Source organism: Rhea pennata, chromosome 9 (genome assembly GCF_028389875.1).
Source record: "Rhea pennata isolate bPtePen1 chromosome 9, bPtePen1.pri, whole genome shotgun sequence".
Lineage (NCBI taxonomy): Eukaryota > Metazoa > Chordata > Aves > Rheiformes > Rheidae > Rhea > Rhea pennata.
In genome coordinates this window covers 26,586,420-26,614,393 of record NC_084671.1, presented here as the reverse complement: position 1 = coordinate 26,614,393, position 27,974 = coordinate 26,586,420, and the positions used below count along the sequence as shown (strand labels likewise).

At 54.3% G+C, this 27,974-nt stretch overlaps 3 protein-coding genes across 16 annotated transcripts in view; 2 read left to right on the top strand and 1 right to left on the bottom strand.

The window, feature by feature from the left end:
• The window catches only part of GIGYF2 (GRB10 interacting GYF protein 2), a 79,527-nt gene extending 77,042 nt beyond the window's left edge, over positions 1–2,485 (top strand). For all 13 annotated transcript variants that reach the window (XM_062583245.1, XM_062583244.1, XM_062583232.1 and 10 more), the window contains one exon: positions 481–2,485. In XM_062583245.1, the coding sequence (XP_062439229.1) occupies positions 481–548 (68 nt within the window). In that variant the 3' untranslated portion in view covers positions 549–2,485. The remainder of the gene's footprint in view (positions 1–480) is intronic.
• SNORC (secondary ossification center associated regulator of chondrocyte maturation) lies at positions 2,338–12,497 on the top strand. Of its 2 annotated transcripts, none has more exons than XM_062583249.1 (5): positions 2,338–2,421; positions 3,044–4,023; positions 4,605–4,683; positions 12,046–12,231; positions 12,369–12,497. In XM_062583249.1, exons 3-5 carry the CDS (start codon positions 4,611–4,613, stop codon positions 12,476–12,478), a joined length of 369 nt encoding a protein of 122 aa, XP_062439233.1. In that variant the 5' UTR covers positions 2,338–2,421; positions 3,044–4,023; positions 4,605–4,610; the 3' UTR covers positions 12,479–12,497. The 2 variants fall into 2 exon arrangements, with proteins under 2 accessions (XP_062439233.1, XP_062439232.1); XM_062583248.1 differs by having other exon boundaries at positions 4,539–4,683.
• Positions 12,498–13,552: 1,055 nt separating this feature from the next.
• The window catches only part of NGEF (neuronal guanine nucleotide exchange factor), a 38,070-nt gene continuing 23,648 nt past the window's right edge, over positions 13,553–27,974 (bottom strand). Inside the window, exons 6-15 of the mRNA XM_062583082.1 lie at positions 26,336–26,496; positions 25,964–26,116; positions 23,752–23,881; positions 22,877–22,951; positions 20,571–20,660; positions 19,269–19,432; positions 18,050–18,205; positions 15,441–15,520; positions 14,925–15,029; positions 13,553–14,470 (exon numbers count right to left, since the gene is read on the bottom strand). Coding sequence (XP_062439066.1) covers positions 14,298–14,470; positions 14,925–15,029; positions 15,441–15,520; positions 18,050–18,205; positions 19,269–19,432; positions 20,571–20,660; positions 22,877–22,951; positions 23,752–23,881; positions 25,964–26,116; positions 26,336–26,496 — 1,287 coding nt within the window. The 3' untranslated portion in view covers positions 13,553–14,297. The remainder of the gene's footprint in view (positions 14,471–14,924; positions 15,030–15,440; positions 15,521–18,049; positions 18,206–19,268; positions 19,433–20,570; positions 20,661–22,876; positions 22,952–23,751; positions 23,882–25,963; positions 26,117–26,335; positions 26,497–27,974) is intronic.

Here is a 27,974-nt window from a genome sequence, read left to right as displayed (position 1 = left end):
AGCTCCAGCTGGAGTTAATCGTGCCGCCAGAAGTGTTGAGCATAGTCAACACTGGGAGTCTGAATTCAAAAAGCAACTGGTTTAGCTTCCTGGACCAACCAAAGTACCACCTGTGTGTTGATAGGCACTTCCAAGTGCCAGTTGACTCAAATATGTTCCCTTCCACGATGTTGCTCAGCCATATCTCCGCTGTGCCCAGATACCAAGTTAGCTCTGCAGATGCCATCTTTAAAGTTGAAACTCAGTTTCTGCTGATCTGTCTTTAAAGACCAAGTGATACTTTTATCTAAATATGTGATTAGTCATCTTTGATTTTTATAAAATTTCAATTTGAGTCATTCTGCCTAGCCTTAATGAATTTCCTATCAGTTTTTGTTATGTGTTACTGTGTCTTAAAGAGCTGCTGCATAAACAGATATGTTGCAGCATATACAATACATCACATCCGGATCTTTAACACCGGTTGTTTTGGTTTTACAGGGTTTTCAGTGAATGCCTCATCAGAGCGGCTCAATATGGGAGAAATAGAGACTTTGGAAGACTACTGAGCATGTGCAAATCAACTGGCTTTTCCTGCATCTGTTAACCATGGATTCTCCGTCTTGGACACAGTACTCTCCACCATGTGTTCTTCTTTGCCTTGCAGTGAATCACAGAATCATCTCAGGCTGCTTCCTGTAGCCCCAGCAAACCCTTTTCTGCCCAGGACTACACAGGCGTTGTTCTTACTGTCAGCCTATAGATGCATGGACTTTGCTCCGAGTCCTGGGTGGGTGGGAGATAGGATTTGTTCACAACAAGGCTGATTTGGGCAGCAAGCTTTCACTGTGCTGTGATTTCTTCTGCTGACATACCTGGAAAAAATCAATTGGGATTCTGCAAACAGTTGCTTCCCTCTTCTGGTTACTCTTACCACATCCAACATGTGCAGTCACGGAGAGAGAGAGAGGAAGAGAAAGAGAGAGTTTGTGGTTAACAGATGTTGGTCAAAACCAAAATGCCACACAGATACTGACTTCCGCGCTCCATCAGGGCAAGAGGTGCTCTCCCAAGCCAGGAGTTGCATTCATAAGCTAACCTTAGAACTGGCAACAGCAGGAGAGGGGTGGTGGCGGGCGCAGTTTAGCTTGGGTTGGTTTGAAGTTGCACACCCCCTGCCAGCCCTTCTCAGCACATTATTTTTGGAGGGAAAGCTCGAGTCTGTCTTCATTAGGTGGTGATGCTGAAGCTGGTAGTGTGTCCTGTCAGCATACTCCAGCATTCCTGGAGAAGTGGGGACTTGTGGGAAAAGGGAGGTGGCATTTCTTCTCTTTCAGGTTGAATTTATCTCTTCAGTGCTACCTTCTGATGGTTAGGACCAGTTTATTTTGGGCTCTTCTTCCTGCAAATTTGTCTCGTTTAAGAGACAGTAGGATCTCTCCATGTGGATCTTTAGTCTTTGGTGAGGGTGAACACTGGCTTTCAAATATTTACCTGAGCAGTCTCAGCCTGTTGTCGTTTCAAACAACAGAGCTTAGGTTAAAGGACAGAGGTGCCCTTTTGCAATGAAGAGAGACTGGAGGGCGAAGCTATGTGCAATGATAGCCTGCTTATCTTCTACACCTTAAATTACTTCACACGCTTTCACATGGATCCATAATGTCTAAATATTTATGGAGTCGTAACCTTCCTCTCTCACCAGAAGACTTAACACCATCCTCCCCTCTCCACTACCCCCACACGCCACAAAATAGACAACTAAAACTGCCAAATGCACTTACTTTCAACCCCCTGGTCCCATCTCCCGTTCCCAGAGGGTTATAACCTGCCAAGGGAGATAAGCTAGTTTTGGTGGAGGTGTATGAAGGTGTCTGTCTTTCTCTGTCATCACTGCCTAAAGAAAACAGTTCGAGTTGCTAAAGAGCAGTTTGGCTTTGGATTTTATTTCGTTTGGTTTATTCATTATTTTTTTGGGGTCACCTTCCCCTCCTCCTCTTCCTCCTCTCTCTTCCCCCTGCCCCCAAACATGTACAGTAACTATACAGAGACTGCTGCAGACTTGTATATAGTTTTTGGATCCAATAGCATGGAGAGACTTGGAACTGTTGGAAATCTGGTCTCCCTGTCTCCTTTGCTTTGTAAATTCATAAAAGGGGGAAGAGGGGTAGTTAAAATGTTTACAAAACTTTAAACTCCCTCTGAACTTTTGCCAGTGTTGCGGGGGGAGGGGAAAAAGAGAGAACTTAAATAAAACCTGGTTGTATTATATCTGAGAGCAAATTTTCTGCTTGCTTTTGTCGAAGCTGAGTTTTGAGATAACTCCTGGTGCTAAAACTGGCCCCAAACTCGACTCTCGTCAGTTTTCATCAAGAAACAACAAGCAAATGCACAGGATGTGGAGCAACAACTGCTGCTTTATTCCTTCCCTGGTGAGGAATACCGGTGGGTTTTTTCTACTTGATAATTTTAGCGTTCAAATAAACACCAGTAAGTTGAGATTGGAAAATTTTGACAGGAAAGCTTTGATTTCTCCCCCCCCCCTCTGTGTACAGAAACATGTGCATTCACACTCGTGTTGTTTATACAGGAGAGATCAAGCCGTGGCCGGTTTTCTGTTATTAAAAACACACTCAGACAGTAGTAAGTAACCAGTAGCCAGCAACCACCCCACCCACCCCAGTTCCCTTCCCTAAATGAGAGGTTTATCTCTCCTGTCTAATGCCCACGGAGACACCTTGTAGGCTGTTTTTCAGATAAAATCCTATTTTCCTTTTTTCCCCTTGTTTTTTGTGTGGAAAATCGCAGTAAAGGTTGTTGATAAATGTCCTTCTCGCATTCGCGTGTCCACAAAGACCGAGTTCGTGAATAACTGATGCAGTAGTTCTGCGTTATGTTTAGCTGCTGTCTTGGAGAGAACAGTACATGCCTGCATTGCAAATTTTGTTTTAATATCCTAATTTGTTAGCATGTAAGTATCTTGCTCATAGATGCTTTTTTTTTTTTTTTAATGGTACGATCTGATTTCTACAACCTAATTTTGGAATACTGCTTACTGTGTAACAAGCAAGCCAAAGCGTGCTAACTCCCAGCTCAGATGGGGAGGACGAAAGGAACCATTTAGCACTTGCTAAATGAAAAGGTAAAAAAAAAAAAAACAGCAGGAAAAATGCGCACTAATTTGTCGAACCCAAGGGCCCTTGCCTGGCCTCTGAGAGTTGTAGGTAATGGGCCAGAGGGGAAGATCTTGTTCTTAAACACTTTAATACTCTGACTCTGCCCTCAGCGCAGAGGCATCGCGCTGGCGTTTCAGACCGCGCGTGCCGGTGCCTGCCCTGTCACCTCCTCCCTGCGTAGCGGCCGGTGCCGAGAGCAGTGAAGGTTGTTCGGATCGAGAGGGAGGGGAAAGACGGAAGCTACAACTTCGCATCTGCAGCTCGTACGTGTTTGTGCTAGGCTTCCGTCCGCTTTTCGGGCGGGACGTGAGCCTGGGACGCCAACGCGGCTGTGGTCAAGGTTTGAAAGGTAGCGCTGGATCTGTTAGAGACCTCGGAGGTCTCTTCTGAGCACGTTTCAGTGCAAAAAGCAGAGACCTTTTACCAGAAAACCGTGAATCTGAAAATTCGTGACAAAACTTCGTGCCATGTTTTTAGAGCGTAAAGAACTGGCATTGGGGATGTTTGTGTACTTAATTGCAAATTCTTCTTCTGAAAAGAAAACAAAGTGTTTCACCCTCATACCAACTTAAATAATAATTCTTCTGTCCTGTGATAAACTGCAATGTTCCTCGTATATGCTTCATCCTTTCCCGAAACTCCTGTTGGTGCACAAACCTCCAGTTTCTCTGCTGTTAACTCTTCGTTAGTCCATTTGGAGGAGAGAGACAGGATGGCTGAGGCTTGCAGGAAGAAAAAGCGTCTGTTCAGCTCAGATCTGAGGAAGGTGCTGGTCTCGCGTCTGGCAGAGGAGCTTCTCCCGAAGACCGTTACCGGGTTTTAATAGGCGATCCCGCCACGGGAGACCACACACGGCTCTCAGTGCACCGCTGTAAGTATTTACGCCCAGAAAACAAGGATGCCACGGAGCTGCTCTGGCTCCAGTTCAGAGCGTTTTACCCTTAAAGATTGAGGCCCTTGTTCTTCGCCCGTGCCCACCCTGGAAAGCCCACCGGCGCCCCACACGCGGAGGCGGCGGCAAAGCCCTGCGGCCGCTGGCTCGCTGTCGGCGTTAGCTCCGCTAATGAACCTTGCGGTGGCTCGCGCGCGCCGGGGGGCGGCCTTGGAGGGGGAAGGAATTTCGAACGCGTCCCCGAGCCCTTTGGGAAGGGCTGGGCAACAACCCGCCAGTGTGCGGGCGGCCGGGTGCCTAACGGCTCGGCCGCCGGTGGGTTTTTCGGCACGAGCTGCGGAGGGTGGAGCCGGCTCGGGGAGGAGGTGCGCTCTGGAAGGCGGCGAGAGCGAGTCTCTGCTGGGCTTTGCGCTCTCTCCATCTACTTGCTCTCGCGAAGGGATTTTTTTTTTTTTTTTTTTGGACCTGACTGGACAAAGTTTTTCTTATACTAGTGAAATTTCCAAGTCGTTTAATACTTTGGAGAGTTTTAAGAATTCCTGCCGACGCCTTTCCTGTAGAAAACCATGCCCTACCGCCGAGCCCTTCGCCTGGTCCTGCTAACGCTGTGCGGCGTCCTGGTCCCCGCGGGGCTAGCAGGTAAGGATCCTTGTTTGCCTTTAAAGCTCGAAAGAGCAGGAGAGCTTTTACTAATCCGCCACGTCCTCCTGCCCTTGCATACCTCTATCCTCCTCTCCCTCCCCTCCAAATGTTCTTCAGTATTTATTTGAGTTATAATCGACCTGAAAAATCATAAATTAGCTTTGTAGTCTGTAGCTAGCACTGAGTAAGAATATATTTCCATCCCGAGACCATGTTTCTGTTAGGAAGATGTTATAAATCCCTTGCAATTTCTCTTAAGCGGAGCAGCGGCAGCGCCTCCGGGAGCGTTGGCGGCAGTAGATCGCGGCATGGCGTGCCCCCGGCGGGTGACGGGACAAGCTACCTGCCTGCTCGAAACTGCAGGAATAAGTTACAGTCACGAAAAGAACTGAAACACTTTCTCTAGCGAAGGCACGCGGGACGGAGTCTGGCTCCTTCCCCGCTTTTTGTGACAGCAAAACACTGCAGCTGCAGCAGACAAATGGATTTTGAGAGAGAGACGTGGAAATGTCTACGCGAAGGTTGGAAAGCCGAGTTGCGCGTTCAAACTGCTTGAGTTTCCACGCAGGGACGGGCGTCGCGAGGCGCTCGGCGGCGCCGGGGAGGCGCTCCGTCCGGACCTGAGCTCCGGGAAGGTCCGCTCGCGGCCAGGGCCGAGCAGCGGGGCACTTCTGCGCTCGCGCCTTCCTTGAAGGGCTGGTAGGGCGCGAGAGGGCGGCTCAGGCCGAGGCGACGGGCGGGAGCACGGCGCTCGCTTTCCTTCAGGTCCCGCGCCGCCTTCCGGGGCGCGGAGCGAGGCCGGGTGGCGGTGCCCTCGCGGGGACCGTCCCGGCCAGCAGCCTCGCGGGCCAGGGGACTCCTTTCTGAGGGAGTTCTCACACAAGCAGGGGATTCACCGCTGCGCCTGGCAGGAACATCCGCAGGCACAAGAACAGGATTATTGCAGCTGCTGTTTCCCTCCCACACTTCCCTTTTCAGATGTGTTCTTGCTGGGGAACCTTTAAACTAAGAAATGAGCACTTAAAAGTGGGTGTTTTCCTCCTCGGACACTGAGCTTTGCTTTGTCAGTAACGGGACGTTAATCGTTTAAGCGCATAACTGCAGCCTGCGCTCGCAGGCCCCCGGCACTGCTCTTCCCCCAAACCGGGTAAGGGGTTTTTCTTGACTGTTACTCTCTACTTGCCCACACAAGGATGGATTCGCTTCTAGTGAAGCCTTGCTCTGCTTCCTCTCAGGGCTAAAATTTTGCTCGGATTATCTTAAATTTCTTGCGCGTGGCGGGTCCTCGCTCTCGGATCCCTGCCTTGCCAGCATCGCTCTGCTCGCCCTGTGGCTGCGCGTTGCGGCCGTGGTTTGGACCCAGCTGGTGCTCCTCTGTGTGTTACTTTGCTCCTGCGAAAATTTCCCGAGTTCCTGTCACTTTTTGACGGGGGGTGGGTGCCTCAGGGCCAGCAGCTCTGATCCTGGGGCATGCGAGAGGCTTTGCTTTCTCTCGGTTGCCTTGAAGAGGTCCAAGGCCCTCTTAAGCTTGTTCTTCTCTCCTACCTCCAAGTAGGACACCAGGGAACCATCAGATGTTGTAAGTCATCTCGGGGGCAGAACAATTTTCTGCTGTCATAGAGTGAAGAGTTACCTATCCCCAGTTTGGGGGCTTTTAGTACAGGGTGGATTTTTTTTTCCTGCATTTCACCTCCTTAGAAAAGGAAATTTCCTGCCTTGTACTGAGAAAGAAGGGAAGAGCATTCAGACAGCCTTCTGGTCTCTGTACGTATATATGCAGCCCTGCCTTTCTGTAAACAAGTTTATTTAACATTCACCAGCACCGCAGTGCTCTGGACCGCTCCACGCTTGTGCTTCCAGCCCTCGCAGCGTCACAGGCTGCCCTTTGTGCTCCCTATGAAGGCCTCCTTTCATCCCTGCGCTGGCCCCTTGCCCGGCGTGGCTACCTGGGGCCGGACAGCCCGCTGCTGGCCGCGGAGTTCACCCAGCCCCTGCCCTTTTGGTGTCAGCACCTCTTCCTTTCCAGCGCAGAGGCCTCCGGAGGAGCCAAGTGGAGCGTGCCTCAGAGCAGGGTGCAGGTGGTGGCAGTCGTGCAGACCTGAGGCCCTCAGTGATTCTTCCCTTTCTCCTTAGGTTTAATTTTGTCACAAGAGTGACTCAAAGCCTCATAGCACCCAAAACTGTTTAACTGTTTAGAAGTTTAGCAGCGTGTGAAGGATCTCGCTGGCAGCAGAGATCTCCTGTCTGCGCGTGCCATCAGAGCACGCTTGGGGTGCCACTGGGTTGTCTACCTTGATCTGACTTCTTGTGCAGCCCTTCTGGTTTCCTGTGTGACCACGGAAAAAGTGAATTTCTCTGAGTTACTGAGCTCCTTCCAATATTGTGTTTGTCAAACATGGGAAGAAAATGGGTCTTTAACTCCACAGTTGTCCACATCATGTAGGTGCAACAGAAATTACTGACCCAGCTTAGGAGCTTTCTGCATACCCAAATCCTTCCTGCTTCTGTTCTTGCCAGCTGGACATGGCAGTTAGAGCTGCAGCACAGTGGGATTGTGAAGAGCTGATACAGGTCTGTGAGCAAAACTAGTTTCTATTTCAATTCACATAACAAGTTCAGAGCTCAGAGAGAAGTGGAAGTTGTTAAAAAAAAAAAAAAAAAAAAAAAAAAAAAAAAAACACTTTGCAAGGCCTGAGCTCTGCATCTGCTATCTATATTGTATGCGAAGTGCGATGTGGGCTTGTGAACGTCTTCATCTGGAGCTAGTGTGGAATATACTTCAGTTGTACTCCAGTAGCATTTCTTTTCACAATGTGCATCAGGAAAAAGTATAGCAGAAGATAGTATTTGTTATATGACAAATTTATTATGGGAAGGGTCTGGTTGGTTGGGATATCTTGAAGGATCCTTCAGGCTTGATCACCTTGAAGAGCAACCGCCTGTGGAGATCATCCAGCCTTGTCTCGTAAACCCCAAGCGTGAGGTGTAGGCTACCGCGTTGCTGCCGATGGCCGACCCCACCTCCTCCTCACTGAGCCGGGGAGTTGGAGCTTCATCAGCTTGCCTTCAGGGCTGTCTCCTCAGCACCTTGCTGCAGTCCGTGTAGCTGAAGTCACGGCATGTCCCTACAGCATTTGGAGGACTTCGAGTTTATTTCCTTGCAGAATAGTAGCTGATATTTCCCCCTTCCTTTCTCTCTTTTTTTTGGCCTCAACCATAACTAACCTGTGCTGTGGAGGGAGAGCGTGCGCAGTACTGTGCAAAGGATATTTTCCTAAAATAAGATGAGTTTGTAGCATCAACATATGGGAAAGAGTGCCATCTTCCACGTGGCCTGTCGCGAAGCTCTGGAATACTTCTAGACCATGTTTTTCCAGGTTCCATCTATGTTCCCTAGGGAAAAAACCCGAAGTTCTACATCTTTAAGTGCTCCCAAAGGGTATTTTTACCATGTGTGTTTCAATGGTGCTCGCTGAAGTGGCGGCTCCCCTTGGTCTGTGCTCCGCTGTTGGGATGGGGGTAGGTGGAAGTGAGCTTGTTGGCAGACTCGCTGCGCTTGAGTTGATCCTCTTGCTCAGCAGAGCGCCCAAAACCATGGGCCCGAAGTCCACAACGGGGTGATGGCGAGGTTACCTGCACGTGACAGAGCAGCCTCCACGGCCTCCGCTCGGTGACCACACGCACAGCCGGAGTTACTCCAGGGAAAATAAACCATCCGAAGATGCAAAGTGGATGTTCCTAGAGAGTGGACGTTGCTATTGATGGCAGCACAGCTAATGCATGTCTCTTACCCAAAAATGCATCATTCGTCGCAAGACGAGATGCTTATTTGGGGCGTTTTTCTTGGTGGTTTGTCATTTCTTGCCCTTTCCCAGCGAAGGGCTGCAGCCTTGGAGGAGGCGTGACTCGGAGGCGTTGGCCATAGCGCAGAAGTGGCACCTTGCCATGGGAGGGAGGGCCGTAACGGCAGCAGGTGGAAAGGCCCGTGCTTTACGGAGCTTTATTCTTCCAGATCATCATGTCCTTCCCTCTTTTTGTCTTAGGTCTACTGGACTCCTGCGTTGCGCACAGGCAAAGCGAGCCCAGGAAGGAGAGCGAATCGTGATGGTTACACTGAGGGTCGGCAGCAGAGCTGGGATCCGGGTCTCTGGGGTCGGGGTGCTGAGCCTGCACCTACCAGCTGGTCCTCTCAGGGTACCAAACGGGCAACTAGAAGAGGCCTTGGGGCCTCTTGGATTCCTGGACTGGGGCATGTCCTACTACTGGTGTTGTGTGTTGTCTTTTGACACCTAACGCGAGCTCAGTTCTTCCGGTTTGCCTGCCTCGCTTTTACCAAAGGTCTGAAGTGGGAGCGTGACATTTAATACCATTTCTTTAGAGGTCTGTTGTCCTTAGCCCAAGTGAACTTGGAGACTGTTGTGGTGTTGAAGAGGGCCTCTGTATGGGGGGAGCAGGTTTGACTTCTCTGGCTTTTGAAGAAACCAGCTGGATGCGTGAGGCCAGTTGGGTGAACGGTTGGGCTTTTTTCCAGAGGAGCAGGAATGGGGTATGCGAGGCCACGAGCTGTTAGTTTAGGAGGGAAAAATCAAAGGGAAGTCTTTTGGGGAAGAACGCCGCTAGTTAAGAGCAGGCGCCCTGCCAGGCGGCAGCAGCTTGCTCCGGAGAGACCTGCCGGCTGGTGGCCTTCTCCGGGGATGGCGCTTGCTTGGCGCTTCGCCTCCCTTCCCGTGCGCCTGGTAGCGCACGTGCGTCCTGATGTGCCGGCACCGAAGAGGGGACCCTGTCAGGGAGCCTTGGCCGAGCGGGTGGCGCTTGGTGTCGTTGAAACGTAGTACTTCACCTTGCCGTTGGTGCACGCGCGCGGTTTTGCCGCTTGTTCTGAAGCGACGACTGCGGTCGGTGAGGCGCTCGGAGGGGCTGAGAGGAGGAGGAACGTTTCCCTCCGCCGCCGAGGCGCCGGGAAGGCAAACCCACGAGGACTCGGGACAGGGGACTCGTGCTGAGCACGCTCCGCGCTTTCTCTGAGCGCAAGCTGAAAGCGTGTTTTAATCAGATGAGAGAAATGAAGCAAATATATACCCAGAAGCTATCCAGGACGCTGCCCAGGTCTTAGTCACTGAGACTGTAAACAAGTTAACCTATTTCCTCTTTACTTGGCTATTTAAAAATAAGCTCTGTACCCTGGTCTGAGAGTTGCAATAACTTTCTCAGGAATTAGCTGCACCAGGAGCAGGGGAGACATTTCCTGACTGGCTAAAGGGAGCCGTCGTGCCGGAGGGGTAGTGTCCCAGACCCTTCGAGACTGGTGCGTTGGGAAGACCCTGTCCAGGTCGTGTCACCTCCTTGGATGGTGTCTGCATCTGCTGTTTGTCTGAGCTACCGCCTTACCGCTACGCCCGGCAGTTTTGGCTTGGGAGAGAAAAACATTCTTGGGAAAGGCAGTGCTGACCTCCTCCCGCCGCGTCTCCTCCTCGCCAGGCGGGATGGCTCCCGTGTTGGTGCTGGCGCCGGTCGTGTTGACACAGCGAGGAAGGTCGTAACTAGAGCGTAGCTCTTCTGTATGGAGCATCTGCTCTTGCCAAAGCAGCCTAGAAATGGGGCTTCGCGAGTGTTGGGTACATACTGGTCTGTGCCTAAACCAACAGCCTCCTAATGCCACCGTTGCTAACTAAATAGCCCCAGATCTGCTCGATTCCTTTCCCTGTTGATTTAACTACAATTTACCCACTAACTTCTGTATTTGCTCTTGATCTGTCCTCTGGTAGCCAAACCACAGGATTTGTAGAAGAGTGATCCACTGGAAATGGCACTTTCTGGAAGAGCCTTCGGATGGGACGCGAGAGGCCGCGGCGCTGCTGGGCGGTTTTGCAGGCCGGACCGAGCAGGGCCCTGCGCAGGGCCCGGGTGTTTCTGGGGAGCCGTCGTGGTGCCCAAAGCTCCTGTGCGCTCGTACCGGCGGCCTGAGATGCCGCCTCCGGTGCAGTAACCCCGGGTGTGCCGAGCTCGGGGGGACGTGGCTGTGCGCTGCCCTTTCCCCCTTGTGGCTGATCCCTTTCCCCCTGCTGCCGGTGCTGGAGGGTCTCCAGGCCAGCTTCTCCCCTGGACGTGCCAGCCGGCGCGCGCTGCTGTTCCCGCGCAGGCGCTCGTCTCCCTTCGCTTTGCTCTTTGGGCCAGTGGGGCCAACCGGGCTGCTGCCTCAGTGAAAGTGTGGTAACCTGTATCGCTGTAGAGGGGACTTTCCGACTGTAGTCTGGAACACTGTTGTGTTCCTGAGGCCGCAGGCAGCCTGGGATAGCTCCAGGCACGGTGGGAGCTACTCTGTTGTCTGAGCCTCTTGGTAAGTCCTAGCGCTGGCTTTGGGTAACCGGCACAGGTGAGTGTTTTGGGGCCAGCCCTTGGGTTCGTGGGGCTCGCGGAGCCCCTTAGCACCCATCACCCCGAGCTTTCTCCTCCCACCACGCCCTGGCTGGTCCTGGAGGGCGCAGGAGGGCTCTAGCCCCGTGATGCTGGTGCCACTACCTCGACCCGGTGTTGTGGGGGTGGTGTATCCCATGCCGCCTGTTCCCCGCTGTGCGGGCCGGGGTGTACGGGGCAGTCGGGCTCTCTGCTCCGGCTCCTCCGCCAGCCTCTTCCCCAGCCCCGTCGCCGGTGTGGCGGATGCCCTTCTCTTCCAGTTTTATATTTTTCCCGCCCCGGTGCGACATTCCCAGTGGTTTTGGCAGGGAGCTGAGGAATGTCTCCCCCTCACGCCGGGACCCCTGGGCCCCTCCAAACAAGACGGGCGTTGATGGGGAGCCCTTGCCTCGGCCCCTGCTGGCTCCGACCTCCCGGGGAAATAACGGGACGAGAGTCGGAAGGGCAGGCGGAGCGCGGCTCTGCTTCCATCCCCCCCCCCAGGGGCTCCCGGCCGGGGAGCCGCGTCCCGTGCAGCACCCACACCCGGGCAGCGGGCCCGCGGGACGCTCCTGCACTGCCCCTCTGCGTGTCACCCTGCTAGCCCAAACAGGGTCACGCGGTTGTCGTCTGGGGAGCTCCCGGCTCCTTTTTCCAGCCCTCTCCTCCTTCCCCCCGGCTTTCTCCTCCCCTTCGTGCTCGCAGGTTTCCTGCCCCACGTGTAGGGAACGAGAGGGGCCTGGGCAGGTTTTTCCCTCTGGTCAGCCACCCTGTCAGCCACCCTGTCCACCGCTGCACCCGGGGCCACAGGCAGCAGCTCCGGCTGTCCCTGCCCCTGCGGAGGGGGGGCCTGCTTTTCCTTTGCTCCCTGCAGGGCTTTCCACCCTCTCCCCCCAGTTGCCGTCTGTCCGTCCGTCCCGGACCCTCGGCACGCCCGGGGGTGACGGCGCGGCGCTTGTCTCCCAGCAGAGTACCCGCAGGGCCCGGTGCCCACGCTGTGGAACGAGCCGCCCGAGCTGCCCTCGGGAGCCGGCCCCTTCGACGCCAGCACCGCCGGCGCCCGGCTCCCCGACACCACCGGCCTCCCGCCGCGCACCGCCGAGCTGGAGCCTGAGGACACCACCCACCTGCACCGCCTGGACGCTGGTGACGGTGCGCTGCCCCCCGGGACCTCCCCCCCCCCACTGCGCTCCGTGGGCCTGTCACCCCCTCCGGGGCGGTGTGGGGCGGTGCGGGAACTGGGGTGACACCCGCTGCCCTCACACCTGCCCTCTCCTCTGTCCCCGCAGGGTCCCTGGGGCCGGGAGCCATCGGGGCCATCGTCATCGCCTCCCTCCTGGGCACCTCCGTGCTCGTGGCCTTGGTCGTCATCACGCTGAGGAAGTTTTCGGCCTCCTGAGCTCAATAAAGGCTTTTTCCCTCCCGCGACCCCTTTGTGTCCTGCCTGCGTCCGCCCTCGGGGCAGGGCCGGCTGCTGCCCGCCTGCCGCCCGCGGGTCCCCGCGGAGGCCCGGCCGCCCCGCGTGGGAAGAAGAGGCGGCGGCCGCCCTGGCGCTGGCTTGCTCAGCTATATTTCATCACAAGGAAAACGAGACGACGAGAAGGTCCCTGCTGTCTGCCGAGGCAGCCGGGGGCTCGCGGCCCCCCCCCCCCCGCGACTCCCCATCGGGGTAGCGGCGAGTCCCCGCGGAGCGAGAAGGGCTGGGAGCGGGTCGCGGGGCAGCCCTGGGTCCCTCCGCTCCGGGACACCCCCATCAGCCGGTGCTCTGCCAGGTGAGCGACTGTTCCTGTACAGTGAGAAACGCCCGAGGGCGCCAGCAGGGCCCGTTGCTGTGCTGCGCAGCCGGAGGCCGTGGGCTGTGCCGACCGCGCTCGCTCCTGTAGCTGGAGCCCGCCTGCGTCCTGCGCTAGAGAATTTGCAGCCGCTGTGAGGTCCGTGCCCTGAGCTGGAAGTTCGGTTGTACTGGTAAAGCTGGCCGTGGGGTGGTGTTGTGGGGTGGCCCCATTTGGGGTGCATCCTCTTCCTGGGCTGGGAGCCTCCAGCTCACATATGGCCCCCCCAGTGACAGCCCGGCCCCCTGCTTGGGGCATTACAGGCGGCTGGGGGGGTACAGCCCCGCGGGCTGTTGCCCTAGGCTGTGGCACCAGTGCGGACAGGCCCCAGGGCAGTACAGCCCTCCCCACACCGCACCCCCAGCCTGCATCCCGTCCTGTCCCCCAGTCCGGCTCCCACCGCTGCTCCCCGCAGCCGCCGCTCCGGTCCCGCGCGGGGCTGCATCGGCCTGCGCGTACGGCGGCGCCTGGAAGGCTCCGCCGCGGAAAGAGGCCGAACCGCCGCTGATCGCCGAGGGCGCCAGCGGCCACGAGGAGCGAGGGGGCCCTGGGCCGGGCCGGGCGCGGGGCCGCTCCGACGGCAGGCGGCTGCGGCAGGCGGCGGGGGCGTCGCGCTCCCCCCGGCCGCTCTCGGCGCCCTGGGCTCCATGCGATGCTCAGCGCCGCGGCCGGCAGCAGCGATCACCCGGCTCCGCTGGCGGCGGGGGATTCGCTTATGTACACGGAGGCGAGCCTGGGCCCGCGGGCAGCGCCGGCGGGGCCTTCCCACCGCCCCCGGGACGGGCTCCGGGGCTCGCGTCGCCCCCTCGGCTCCCGTGGGCTCCTCGTTGGCTGGTGCCGACCCGGGGCAGAGAGCGGCGGGCGCCGGGTGGCCCACGGAGGCTCGGGAAGGGGGGGCGCGGCGCCGGGAGCCTCGAGGCAGCTCCCGGACGTGCCCGGAGGCGTTCAGGAGGGCAGCGACGTGGGTCAGGGCGGCGAGGCCAGGCTTCGGGGGGGGCGTTTGGCCAGGAGCAGGTGCAGGGTCGGCCCTCGAAAGGAGCCCCGCGGAAGCAGGATGCCTGGGGGACGCGTCCCAGCCACGGTGCCAACGGCCGCGGTTTCCGTCCCCGAAGGGCAGCGTTAGGGGAGCCCCAAGCGTGCGGGCGCTCGGCCCGGGCGATGCTCTCCGGAGTTGCAGCACGTCTGGGGAGGGTTGTTTTAGCCCGTTCAAAGCGCTGGTCTCCAGGGCAGGATCGGCGCTGCGCGGGGGAGCCCAGGAACCGGAGTCGGGTTGCTCGGGGGGCCTCGTGCTCAGCCGGGCCCCGCGGGCGCCGCCACGTCCTGCCGGCCGGCAGCCTCTGCGCTCTGCCCTCGCCCAGAGCCAGAGGCGCCCGGGGACGCCGGCGGTCACTGGCGATTCCGGCTGCCCAGTTTCTTCCGCTGGCTGTCGTCCGACTTGTGCACCCGGAAGCATTCCTTCAAGTTCTGGGCTCGGATTTTGGGGTTCAGGATCTCCTCCCCCATAGAACTGGGGAACCAGCCCCTCTCTTGGTCGTGAAGACGTTCCCCAAATATCCAACCTGAGCGGAGATGGAGAAGGGGATAAATCGGGAAGGACCGGCCCTCGTGCCTGTGCCGGGACAGCCGCGCGTGAAAACGCCTCCGGAGCTGCCAGGGCTTTCGGGAAGCCGCCTCCAGCACTGGGCAGCCTGTGCTGGAGGAGACCCGGCTCGTAAACGCAGCTGGCCCAAGCAGCGCCGCGTTTGGGCAGCCGGGTAAAGGGACGGGAGGAGAGAGCAGCCGCTCAGCTTCCCGCGGAGCCCCTGCCGCCACAGGAGCGCCCCCCGGCAGGGAGCCAACGTGACCGAGTTCCCCAGCCGGGCCAGGTGGACGCGAAGCGGCAGCAAGGTAAGAACAGCCCTGGTTACGGTCAGGGTGGCTTTGCCAAGCGTCAGGCGAGGGAGCAACTCCCCGACTGCCTACAGCAAAGCCCTGCCCTCCAGCAGGGCCCCCAGGCCCGACCCTCGCCCTTACCGTCGTCTGTCTTGTCCAGGATGTTGAGGACGTCCGCCAGCTCCAAGGAGAGCTCGTCCGGCTCCTGGGCCATGTACGGGTGGACACACTGGATCTGCGGGCAGTCTGCCAAGCGACGGGGCAGGGGTGAGGACAGCGAGGCAGGAGCCCGCAGTGGGCCCGCAGGGCGGGGGTGGGTGCAGTGCTCTGCAAACGGCCCCGCCAGCCGGCTGCAGGCCCTGACGGGTGCCTAGAGCTGAAGCTGCCAGAGCCGTGGAGGCCAAGGGGGACCCTAGCAGCAGGGCCTGGAGAAGCGCGTGTACGAGCAGCTCGCTGGTGCGAGCCTCCTGCTGTTTGGGAGGGATGGGGAGCACTGGCACCACCCCAGCTGCAGGGGAGCAAGGTCAAGGCCAGGCACAGGGATGAGCTGCGTCAACGGCGGAAGGACAAGGGGCGCCCAGGGAGAGGAGGCTGGGGAAGAAGAAGGTGCTCTGGGGCGGGGGTGAAGAGCTCCCCAGGCCCCGTGTTGTCTCTTACCAACGAGTCTGGACGTAAATGAAACAAACTTGGTTCTCCGGTTCGGGGCTAACGAAATCATCCAGCGTTTCATCTCGCTCCTGGACAGAGAAGACAAACAGAGGCTGTGAGCTTGAGATGGTCCTAGGGACCTTGGATCCCCCAGGCAGCCCTCCACTCCTAATTCCTCCTCTCCCAGCCCTTCCACGCCTGTCCCCCGGGGTCCTGGACCTGTCGGGGCTGCTGGACCTGCAGGGGGCATCCTGGTGGCCGTTTGGAGGGGAAGGCCGAGGTTAGAGCAGACGTGCCGGTGCCCTGCTGGCTCCGCCGCTTTTCAGGTGAGCAGAACGCGCGGTGCGGCCACGGTGCCCAGGCCGGCTGTGCCCAGGCCGGCTGTGCCCGCGGGCGGCAGGCGCTGCCTCTGGGGAGCAGCACGGCTCCAGAGCGCCGGCGGCAGCAACAGCGGCCCGGCCTCCTTTGAGCCCTGGGCAGCAAAGGCAGCTCCTGGCTCGGCTGGATCAACAGGAGCTGCTTCTCCCGGGGAAACACAGCTAGAGGAACCATCTCTTCCCACAGTCGCTGTGTGGGAACGTTTCAAGGGCAGAGCGTATGAGTTCGTTTGCAGACGAACGTTGCAGTGTATCAAGGGTACCGCTCGCTTGGCAGCGGATGAGACGACAGCGCCGTGTGAACGCGTTGCTAGATCCAGCACGCTGTTACTGAACGCGAAACCCTGCCTGCAGCGGGAGGGTGAAGATTTCACAGGCGCTGGAGAAGCCCAAGCGTTGGCGCTCCCTCGAGGCCTCCGCCAGCCCTGCTTGGCAACGCTGCAGCTTCTGCCTCCAGCAGCAGCTCCGCCACCTCCGCCCCGGCCCCGAGGGAGCCAGAATTTTCTGCCTCCTTGGATGGCAGTTTTAAAGCCTGAACTTGACACACATCTAAAGCCACCAGAGCGTCCTCTGGGAGGAGAGAGGCCTAAAAGGGAGATGTGAAGGACGAGCGCCGACAGGCTGATCCGCGGGGCTGGGAACACCTTGTGCTTTGGGCTGAACGGCAGCACCAAGGACCAGTGAATCCCCCTGCGGCAGCCCCTCGTGCCACAGCGAGGTGCAGCGTGAGGGCCCCGTGCGCTGAGCAGGGCCACGCAGAGATCAGCCCCACCGAGGGTCTCGGCGCAGTCGCGGCCCCGGCTGCAGGCTGGGCTGGCGGCCTCGCACGCAGCTCCTTGCAGGGCCCTTTGGAGCCGCCCGGCAGCCGCTGGCTCCTCTCAGCCCTGCGACCCAGACGCACTAAGCTCTGCACGGCATCCGCCTCCCTCTAGTAATTCTTCAGTTTTCTACACCCAAACTACTGGTTTGTGCCCACAGCATCCCTGAAGCTTGGGAACAGCAGCCTTCAGCAATCGCTACACTGCATCTCAGCACGCAGAGCCCTGCTGGCAAGCCGTGTGCTGGGCCTCGCTGTGGCTGTCAGCAGACAGGGCAGGACGCCGAAGCGCAGAAACGCAATCGCCTCCCCTGAGCTGAGACGGACCCTGGCCTGGTTTATTGGTCTCTGCACAGCTCAGTCTCGTGGACATCAAATGTGTTTGCCCTGCATAACGTGACTGACGTCTCTATTTTCAGTACAGCAAAGCTACAGTCACGTGTTTGGAGGGAAGATGCAGTTGCTTGCCGTGCTGCGGGCTCATCCTCCTGATCCAGGCATTGCACCGTGGTGAGGGCTCAGGGTGCAAACCAAGGCCTGCAGCAGGAGCTGGGCAAGGATCCCAGTCGGGGCTGGGACATGGATGTCAAACGCTGGCCTCCTGAGGGCAAAACAACATCCAGCTGAGAGCCCACATCATCTCCAGAGGCTGTTTAGCTGGTGGTGCAGATACACCTGTGTGATACACCTACACAGTGCAGATACTGTGCCTAGAAAACCACGCGCCTGGTAAGAAACTGGGAGCAGTGAAAAAGCCAGGCCCTGAGCTCTGAAGCAGTCACGCTGGCGATGGTGTGGCTGAATCATTTGCCCAGTCTGAGCTTTTTGGAGCCTGAAGTGAAAAAACAGTGAGTCAGAAAACCTGTAGCCAAGGAGACAAGGAGGCCCGAGCAGCACAAAGCCTGCTGCAAGATCGTGGTTGCCTGCAGAAGGCGCTGAGGAAGAGGCCTCTCCTCCTGCCTTTGCCCACAGCCAGGAGCCGCTTTGCTCCACAGGGCTGACCAGGCATGACCGCAGTCTTTGTGAACGAGCCCACTGAGCCGGCAGCAGCATAGCTGCGCAGTGTTAGGTCTTGCTTGCTTTTACTCTCTGAACGTGCCACAGGCTGTAAATCAAACGGACTCCTCTGTGGGGGCCGATTTCTGACGCCTCTGTCCCAGAAAGCAAAGCGCCTGTTCTCCCCAGGATGCTCCAAATACCCCGCTCAGGAGAAAAGTCTGCCTAGTTCAGTAGTGCCTTTCAGCAGGAGAGACTGAAAGCAGCCTCAGGGGAGTGGTGCTGGGCAGAGGCAATGGCCTAAGCCCAGCTGCTGCGGGGAGATCTCTGCCTGCCCGATGCTGCAAGGCCTGGAGGCTAGTCCTGTGCAGGCAGGGCGCACGGGAGAGCAACGCTGAGAGCCGGCAGCGCGACTGTGTCGTACTCACTGGGATGATGCCTTCAGCATGTAGCTGACCTCCCGGTCGTCCGCGTTCTCCAGCAGCCTCAGGATGAAGACGTTGGCCAAGCTCTGCCCCTGGTCTTCTAACTCTTCTACTCGAAGGAGTCCCCGGGGTGCTGAGTCGAACACTTGGTACTTGTCCCTGGGAGAGGTTTAAAGAAAGGATTAGCAAAACTCTGCAGTTATCACAGGAGAATTTGGCTTCAGCCACCCAGGACTGTGCTGGGGACACAGAATGGGAACTTCTGTACAGCAGGAGGAGTAAAAGATGTCCTGCTACAGGCAGGGATAGGCTGGTGGCTACAAAACCCCACTGCACAGCAAGAGACCCTCTCCTTGCTCTGCCATAGGCATCCCGCATGGCCTGGAACAAGTTGCTTGCTCTGCATCTGAGCTCCCCGTGCACGAAACACAGATGGTGCTCCCGCAGAGGGGACTGTAAAGCTTAACCCCTTCCTACTTGTAAAATGCCTCTGTGTTTTCTGGATGTAAGCTGCCACAGAAGCAAAGCATTTCTAGGCATACAGACACTGCAGCAATGTGTTTATTAGAAACGTTGGACTGGTGCGATGCTCCCTACCGGTGAGTCTCGTAACGCCACCAAGAACGTGCTGTTCTCTGGGACCCATCTGTTTGTGCTGCTGTATTTCACTAATCTCTAGTTGCACAAGACATGGTCCAAGGAACAATGACTGTCTCCTCCTCCCGAGGCAGGTTACGCAATGCCAAACACAATCTCTAGCCTTAGGCCTAAGTTTATACCCCTTCCTACTGCTTGGACTTCCTGGTCTGCTTTCTAGATGTTTAACTGGCTAAATCTGAGCAGCTCTTCAAGCTAGCAATGGATCAAAAAAAAAAAAAAAGAAAGAAAGAAAAAAGTCACTGCCTGACAGGAAGATAGCCCTCTTGGGTCAGCCCACCAGCTGACGTAACTCACTGCTGCTCTGCAGAAGCTCTTGGATATGGGGAGACCCGGCCCAAAGTCTGTGAAGTCCTGTCAGCAGTAAAGTTTGGGCTGGGGAAAGCTGTGTCACCCATGAGCAGCAACTGCTCACCAACTGTGCCCAAAGGCGAGGTGACTGCTGACTGAAGGAGGAGGAACAGTGCCTGGCACAGGACGGGGGCACCACGTCACTGCTTTGATAAACCTGTGGGCAAGCAGGAAGTCTGAAGTGCTCCACGTGCCACCCAAATCCTGCACTCACCCGGGAATTTGCCTGCATATTACCAGCAGGTCGTTGAAAAGGAACAGGTAGATTTCTCTGAAGAGTTTCTTGGTACGAAGCGTACGTGATGTCTTTGGACCGTTCATTTGCTGCAGTTCCCCCTGCTTCAGGAGCCAGCGGGAGTGCGAGATGATGGGCACAGACTAGACGTGAGGGAAAGACAGCAAAGATCAGAAGAGCAGCAAAGCCCCACGGGCTTACGCACTCGAGATGCTGAAAGCAACCGGAGATGCAGAAGGGCAGGCAGGGGGCTCCCGTCACCACAACGCGCGCTGCAGGGGACGGACCAGAGCAGCGCCGAGCAGTCAGTGCACGCTGTCATCCACACCTCAGCCCAGCACAGCGCTTAGCGAGCTCAGACAAGGCCACGGCTGAGGGGCCCGAGAATGATCAAACACCAAGCAAGGACGGGGCTGCTGAAGCACCAAGTGCTGCATTTAACCACCAGGCTGTACCCCGTACGGCCTGTGGGATCCCCTGTCTGAGCCTTCCTGGTCAGGGACGCTGCAACCTCCAAAAATCTGTATTTGGCCTTTTCACTACATGTTTCTGCTGGTTTCTGTCCCAGCCAGGATCTGATTCTGTCCAAGCAATCAAAGTGCAACAGCGCTTTGCCTGGGGTTTTAATCACATAAACAATTAAGTTAAAAAACAGAATCCCAGTACAAAGGTCATCTAATATAAGAAAAACACTTCCAGTTAAATGACTGAAATACTGGAAAATATCATCGTAACTGCTGCCCTTTCTGCCTTCACTCCCGCCACATGCTCATCATACAGGGCTGAACAGAAATTATAAGACAGCCTCTATTTTGGTATTTTCCAACTTTGAAGTGTTTTACTTTGTAGCTTTAATTTTCCTTTAATGTCATTTGCAATGTAAAATGACAGCCAAAAGCTGAGCTGCATTTTGAAGAGAGGTAAAAGCCAGAGCCAGAACCAATGTTGGAGCAGGAGCTACCTTGTCGCGGTGTGACACAGAGTGTCACACCTCTGTACGTGCACAACACAGCTGGCTCCAGGGTGGCCCCTGGCCTCTGCGGTGCATGTGCTTTGAGACCACCCACCACCACCACCATTCTGGTGCACGTGTGGATGCACTGCCCGCGGTGGCACCATCCCCTCCAACAGCTTAGGAGCGGGACAGCATGGACCAGGCAGGGCCCTGCCACCACTGGACACTCCCTAAAGAGTGTGACCAGGTTACTAGTGTGTACGTGTGCACAATGCCCAGATGCCACTGGGTCATGCTCTGCAGGGATTACCAGCCCACGCTCGTACCTTGATCTTAAATTCCAGTTTCTTCTGGATGCTGATCATCTGCTCTGTTCGGCTCATCTTCCTGACACCTTCGTTACATGCTTTCACCACCTGGGAAAAGAAGAGAGCAGCAGGATTTACCTCCAACGGCCCAAGCAGGTAAGCGAGGATTGATAACACGGAAAGGGCTGACTGTGACGGGGGAACGGGCAGATGTTAACGCGCTGTCTTCCCAGGTGTCTCCTTAAAGCTCTGGTAGAGATTCTGAAGCTCGTAGTGGGTATTTGGAGACGTGTAAGGGCTGCAGGAGCTGGACTGGGCCCTGTGGGAATGCCAGAGTGGGGCTAGTATTCCTCCCCACTGTCCGCATCTCCAGTATGGCCCAAAACATCCATTTTACCCGGGTACCCACGAGTTGTGGGAACTGGAAAGCCCAGTGATACGGCCTAGAGGAGCCTTGTGATCTGCAGGCTCTGTACAGCGCTGACACAGGGAGCAGCCCTGGTGTGAGCTGATCAGCATCGGGGACTGACTGAGCCAGGTTCTTCCATCAGCACTATATGCTCATGGAAAAAACAAAAAGAACAGAAGAGGTTACAGCTGAAAGCTGAATATCAGAGGACATTTTAGATGACTACATTCAGCTATTGAACAGACAGCATTAAGCAACACTCCTGGCTGCACAGCAAAGGCAACAGCTCATTTGCCAGATTCTGACGTGCCCTGTATCTTCTCTTCTTTGTCCCGAACATTTAAAACAAGAAGCACACACACACACAGTATCATTTTCAAGGAGAGGACGAAGCCAAAGCTTGTCATTTCAATGACTGAAAGGCTGTGGTTCTGCCAGGCAGTGCCAGATGCCAAGGCTACGAAACCTCTCGGGGAGGAGACGTCCATGCTATAGAGTCTGGCTGTGTCCTGAGTACAAACTTCCCATTGACAAAACACAGCTAATGTGCAGGCAGTACCCAGTTACCGGGCCCTTAACCTAGATGCCACTGTCTGTTTCATAAGGATCAAATCTCTTGAGGATGGACTAGTTAGAAAAATTACGTTGGAGAACAAGCTCCACTTTATGCATGCTGTGTTTCTGCTACTGAAAATCCACCAGAATACCAGCAACCGAAATTGTGGTCAGCTCCTACCTACCAAATAGGACACTTACAGAGAAAGGATGTACCAGCTGGCCTCTGTTATAATGACTGTACCTAGCTGGAAGTTAGGCTTGTAAACTTTAATATTTACAGATAAGCAGCCATGTGAAGGAATTTATGAAATAGTTTGAGTGAGTCATTGACAGACGAATACAAAAAGAGTATTTCTCTGGCAGCAGTGGTAGTCATCTGTGTACTGCAGCGACAGCTTCCTCAGGCTTTTGACCAATGGAAAAACAAGTGGCTACCAGATACATAAGGAGGGAATCTGCAAATGCAAAGTAATGCCAAGTATTTATCATTGCTAAGGTCTCCTTCTTTGTCCTAAGCAACACCAAAGCATACGCTTCCTAGTTCAGGGCAAATTCCAGACCCCATTAATGGCTTTGTGTGCTAGTATTTCAGTCGAAGCTATAGACATATCCTGAGGCTGATGTTCTGCCACAGTTTTCGATTTAAAATGTTTATATTGAACTGCAGGATTCAGGATACCCCAAGCTCCTGATGAAGCAGGCTCCTGCAGCACCCTGTCCCAGCCCACGCGGCTGCCTGGCTGCCGCCAGTTCCTCACCATTCAAACATGTAGCCTGGCGGTGGCAACACCCTCCCTGACTGTGTCAGGAACAGCCCAAATGGAAAACACCCCAGATACCTTCCCAGTGTGTTGTGCACAGCAGTAACTAGCACAACTGAATTGTGCCTGCACGCCACACCTACCTACCAGCTTCAGGGAAAAGGGCTAAATACAGGCTTAAGCACTTGGTTAAGGAACTGCTATTTCTTAGGTCACAGGAGGAAACCTGACACAGTTGTACTCCGCTGCCTCTTGCAGCTAATTACATTTCTCTGTGGCACCCATCACCTTCAGGTAGCTGTAAAAACAGTCTGTGTTCTGAAGACCTCAAGGGGAAATATTTTCTCTGTCCTTCCCTACAGAGGAAGCATATAAGTCTGTTGTTAGCAGGGGATTCCTCACCACTGACATCTAACAGCTGCCAGACCCGTCCAGCTGTGAGAGTAAGGAAGATGTAAAAGAAATCACTCCTGAGATGCTGCATCAGGATTCAGTGGGGCAGCTCCAGGAGTGAATACGGTTTGGAGGTCTTTACTAGAAAACTGAGCATGAGCAGTTTATTTTTCATGGCCTTCAATTAGTTCTTTCAAACTTACTGTTTCCAGCTCCTTATGTGCATCCAGGGCAGTGGTTTCCCTCTCAGACTTCTCTTCCACTTTCTTCAAAATGTTCTGCAGGGGAGCAAAGGCTGTGTTAACTCCAGTCCTGGTCTGATAGCACAGAAAAGTCTTTGCTATCCTCAGAGTTATTTTTGGCCATCAGCCTAATTACAGGGTGGGTGATGGAGTACAGTGACTTTCACCTCTTACTTCCTGTACTTTATTAAATGCTGTTCCCATCTGACAACTATCCCATCTGATCTAAAAAGGAATACAGCAGGCAGATGCCTATTTTTTTAAAAAAAATATTTGCTCGAGCCGGCCGTAACAGATAGTGTTATTGGTTATCTGGGTGCAATAAGATCATTTGGGAATGAGCTGTTTCCTCACCCTTAGAAGCATGTCTTCCAGCACAGGGTTTGGACATGCTGGGAAAGCACAGGAGGAAGACGACTGCCAGAGAAAGGCTCGCCAACGCCTGGTCCAGCCAACCGTGATGTCAGGTACTACACATGGAGCGTTCCCATGTCCTGCAGCTACTCTGCATTGTGCATCCGTGCATCCATGTCCTTCCATCAGACACCTGAGTTAATAGGATCATAGCTACCCCTTTTAGCAGCTCTATGAAGTTCCCTTTCAGCTCCTTTGTTCAATAAAAGCTACGTGGCAAATTCAGCATGAATTTGGAGAGGGTCTCTGGGGAACTGAGAACGCTTTTGCATAGTTGTTGAGAAGTCTGATTCTGTGGAAAGGCTTCATCCAGCTCTAGGCTTGATCTTGGCTGTACCTAAGCCTTGCATGTGACTGCTGGGTAGGGGAGTTCTGGGAGTGATCCAGAAGACCCTCAATATGACAGAAGAGCAAAACTCTACCTGCACTAACAGCTTGAGTCGAGTGATCCTTTGAAATGGCAAAATCAGGAAGGAAGAAAAGGACAGGCCTTTGCACTTGGGATCCAGCTCCAGCTGTGATATCACTTCCCGGAAAGCTGGCTTGTCCTGGCTGAAGACAGAGAGGAGAGGGTTTTCAGTGCTACCCTGCCCGTCACGCTGCTCTGTAGGTGGCGACGCAAAAGCAGCCTGGTCTCAGAGCTATAATCTGCCAGGCCTCTCCCAAGAACAGAAAAGAGGGGAGGATGGGACTGAATGCTTCTAGGTGTATTTTGATTTAAACCCAGAACTATTTATAGTGTTGGGGGATGGAAAAAATAGACGTTTAATGTACAAGCTATGTTAGTGGGTTCACATGTGTAGCACATCTAGCTTAGCAGCATACGCTGTGTGTGTAGGTGTGTATGAATGGGGTGTGTGTCCAAGTAGATGAGTCAGCGGCATAATTACATATTTTTTAACAGTTGGATTTCTGTGACAAGATGAAATTCACACAGTCATAAGAACAAGACAAGCCACAACACAGCTCAAACTTTGCTACTCTTGGCTGCTTAGCAGGAGGATGGAAATCGTACATGGCCTGAGGACACAGAGGAGCAGGCTTGCTGCTAGAAACCCACCTGGCTATCCTTGAGCCCTCCTGGATGGCGTTCACAGCAGGTGAGCGCGTTGCTGGGCTGCGCACAAAGCTGCACAGAGCAGTTGCACAAGCCCCAGCTTGTCAAAGTCAAAGGCAACACCTCCTGGCAATTGTGAGGCCCTGCCTGAGGAAGACTTGCACTACCGGGGTCCCAGGCTGGTGACAACAGCATGGAAGTGAGTACCTTACTAACTGTACAAAACCTCTCTTTGCTGCGTGTGACTCACACCGCTCCTAGAGAAGTTCTAAGTGTTTCTCTCTGCTGTGACAGGTACTCATGTCACTCTGTGATTTACCAGAGCCACAGCAGACTGGACTGCATGTGTCTAAGAAACACAGCCAAATGTGAAGGAACAGTGACACGTGTCAGGGTTTCAGTTCAGCCAAGGGCTGCAAAATCCTTGTGCTAGCTTGAAGCCTGTAGAAGAGAGTCTGTTCTTTTCAATTTGCTTTAAGTTCTCCCTCAGATCAAGAAAATGGTACCCTATAAATTCCTATCCAGGACCTCCCCCAACTCCAACAGGTCCTTTTCAAGCTCAGTTAATCCAACCTATTGCTAGTTCACTTCCGAGTATTTATCTAATAGCTCTAGACAAACCATTTGTATTCTGCAGCTATTTTGCTCACCTCTGACTCAGGAAAACCCTGCGGTACCCTGCTTTTGAAGAGAACAGTCGGCCAAGTTCAGCAGAGGTTCTGCTTAGTATTGTATAGAGGCTTAGTATTTTTTGCCTCAAAAGCTGGAGAGCAGGGAAAGGAAAGGATTAGGGCTCATTACACTCCCCTGAACCAGGTGCTACTGGAAAGGAGGGAAGGAGGGAGGAAATACACAGGGCAGCTTGTGCAATGGGCTGTCCTGAAAAAATCCAGGACATTGTAACTGAAGAAAAATTAATTTTCATGCTGAAAGACAGGCTCATAGGGCACTCTGTCTTGAGCTGGTAAAACAGAATTCCTACCGGACCAAAGGACTCACTAAGCCTGAAAAATTCTGCAAGAATGTCTTGGATTATATCCTCAGGCCTAGGTAATGCCTGAATGTGTATTACCAGAATGTGAGGAAAACAGGATTGTGGTTTGGGTTTTTTTTTTGTTCGTTTTTAATTTTAAGAAAAATTTTCTTCAAGAAAATAATTTCTCAATTCTGAGAAGGTCATAGGCCTTGCTGAGAAGCTCAGGAAAAGCAGTAGCTGTTCTTGTCATCAGAAAGCTGTGATTATGTTCTTGGCCCATCTATCTCTTGCCTCTACTTGTAGTTTAAAAATACACACACTTCACAACTTTGCGTTTCCAGACACACGGTAAATATTTCCCACATTTGGGAACTGCAGGCTCTGAATTTACTTGCTACGTTACTTACGCACTGTATCGCCACACCCTTACTGTAAAGCTTTTTAATCGTGTTTGCTTTTTATAGGTGCAGTGTAAAATCAGAGAAGAGGGAACTCCTGCTTCCACACCACTCAGCACTTTCTCATAAATATCCAAATTACAGGTAAATCTGTGGCCTATACAATTTTGGCAAGTAATTTAGCATCAAGCACTGGAACTCACAGAAGCTGCTTGTAAGCTCTCTCCTGGTAGGTCTGGTTGGAGACATAGGTGATGTACACGGAGAAGTGATTAACCGTATGCTGGTAGACAATGTCACACACATCTGAGATCACAATATTCTCCTCCACCCGCTGCTCGAGGTCCAACAGGAACCTAGATGAGAAACCAGAGCTCAAATTAATTATCACCTGCCTGTCCCAAGTAGTTTCCAGCAGCTCCCCTGGGGCTGAAAGCCATGAATATGTCCACAGGCTTTTTGGAGAGGTTGCAATTAACAGACTGCACCTGGTCAGTTCCATCATTTCTCTGCAAACAAGGCAACCTAAAAGGGTCTCATCCAGCCGGCCAAAAATCCAGCAGCAGTTGACTTACCGCTCGCTAACAGCCATGACATCAAGCACATTGGAGAAGAGGATGTGTGCCTCAGACTGATGTAAGATCTTTTTCAGACGTTCATTCTCCATGAAGTGAGACACCAGCAGGTTCAGACTCTTGTAATATGAGGCTTCAGAAGTAACCAGTTCAAACATGGCCTGGGGGAGAATCCCAAAGTCAGGAAATCAGCAGGTACTTTCTACTTTTACACAGAGGTACGTACTGTGCTGAAGGGAACATCTGCGCTGCGCACAGTCCTGGACACTGCACCGTCCCCTCCAGGCCCAGCGTGCAGGGAGAGGTAAGCACGCAATGACATTTGCTTTGTGTTACACAGGACAGTGACTTGAACAGGGAAGGAGACATCCTCGCTCAGACTTGAGCCCAAGACTGAACAGAGACCCTCCACCTACCTCCTCCTGCCTCCCTCCTAAGCCATTTGTCTGGCCACAATTCCTTCCCCGAATCTCCCCAGCAGATTTTCTCTCTATTTCTCACGAAGTCCAAGCAGTCTGATTTTGTGCGCCGGCAGGCACCTAAGTGCTTCTTGGGCTCTCCCTTCCCTCTCAAGGGAAAGAAGCTGCTCAGTAAACATCAGCTTACTGATCACCACACACTGCAGTTCCGGTGTGCGATGCGCTTCTTGGGGCACACGTAACCCAGATGTACAGCTGTGGTGCTCCAAGGCCCTATGTGTTCCCTGACACTAAGGAAATGCAGCTAGTACTGCCCACGCGAGGGCTCCTGCCAGCCCCAGACATACCCTTTTCTGGCTCCCTTCAACAGGGACTGGGAGAAGACGTACTAGTCCCTAACTATTACAGTAAATTATAAATAATCTCCAAGTTCTAGCACTGGCTTCTCCTGTTAAAAGAGAAATGCATGGTGAAAAGCCTGCCCTCCCTGGGCCAGGGCTGTGGTCTGGGGAGGCAGAAAGACAAACTGATCGTTTGGTTCAGAGATAAATCGTAAGTTAATGAGACGAGGATGTAAAGCCTTCTGCCCACAGCAGGCACTGCAGTGGGTGACTGGGAGACTCAAGATCGCAATCTGCTCTACTGCAGCCTTTCAGCCCTTCGGCACCTTGCTAACTGCAGGCACGGTCAGCTACTACCCCAAGGAGCTCACTTGCTCACTAAACAAGTGTTTGTTGACTTTGTGCAGAATAGAGAAAGTAGATGATTACTGATCCAAATACTGACTCCATTAGTTCAAGTAAGGTTAAATTAAGATTCTCACAAGGGCTTCAGTGTGACAGAAAATCATTACAGCCTTCAGAAATTTGATGAAGTTGTGCTGAGGGCTCCTGGTCCTGGGGCTGGGCCATGCTGCCTTGACTGAAAGAGAAACCTTTTGGGAGGCCAGCAAAAGTCTCACTGATTGAGCCCGAGGCTGCTTCAATCCTTGAGCCCAAGCCCCTCCAGCGCTCGCATCTCGGGGTGCTGCCTGGGCACAGCCGGAGTCAAGAAGTCCAAGGGAGCAGCAGTGGAAAGTGGCATCTTTTATGTTGCACGTATGGGAAAAATAGCCAGTAAGCTGAGGGGCTTTTTTTGTAGTTTGGGCCTTTTTGTTTTTAAAGAAATTATTTTAAACTTTCCATTTATCATTTTCAGGGCTTTTCCTGAAATGATCACTA

What these genes read in the sequence shown, in the direction of transcription:
- SNORC (XM_062583249.1), top strand. Translation starts at nt 4,611, where the DNA reads ATGCCCTACCGCCGAGCCCTTCGCCTGGTCCTGCTAACGCTGTGCGGC. An exon ending in GGTCCCCGCGGGGCTAGCAG is followed by an intron (nt 4,684 to 12,045) that starts GTAAGGATCCTT and finishes CTTGTCTCCCAG; the next exon opens with CAGAGTACCCGCAGGGCCCG. An exon ending in CCGCCTGGACGCTGGTGACG is followed by an intron (nt 12,232 to 12,368) that starts GTGCGCTGCCCC and finishes CTGTCCCCGCAG; the next exon opens with GGTCCCTGGGGCCGGGAGCC.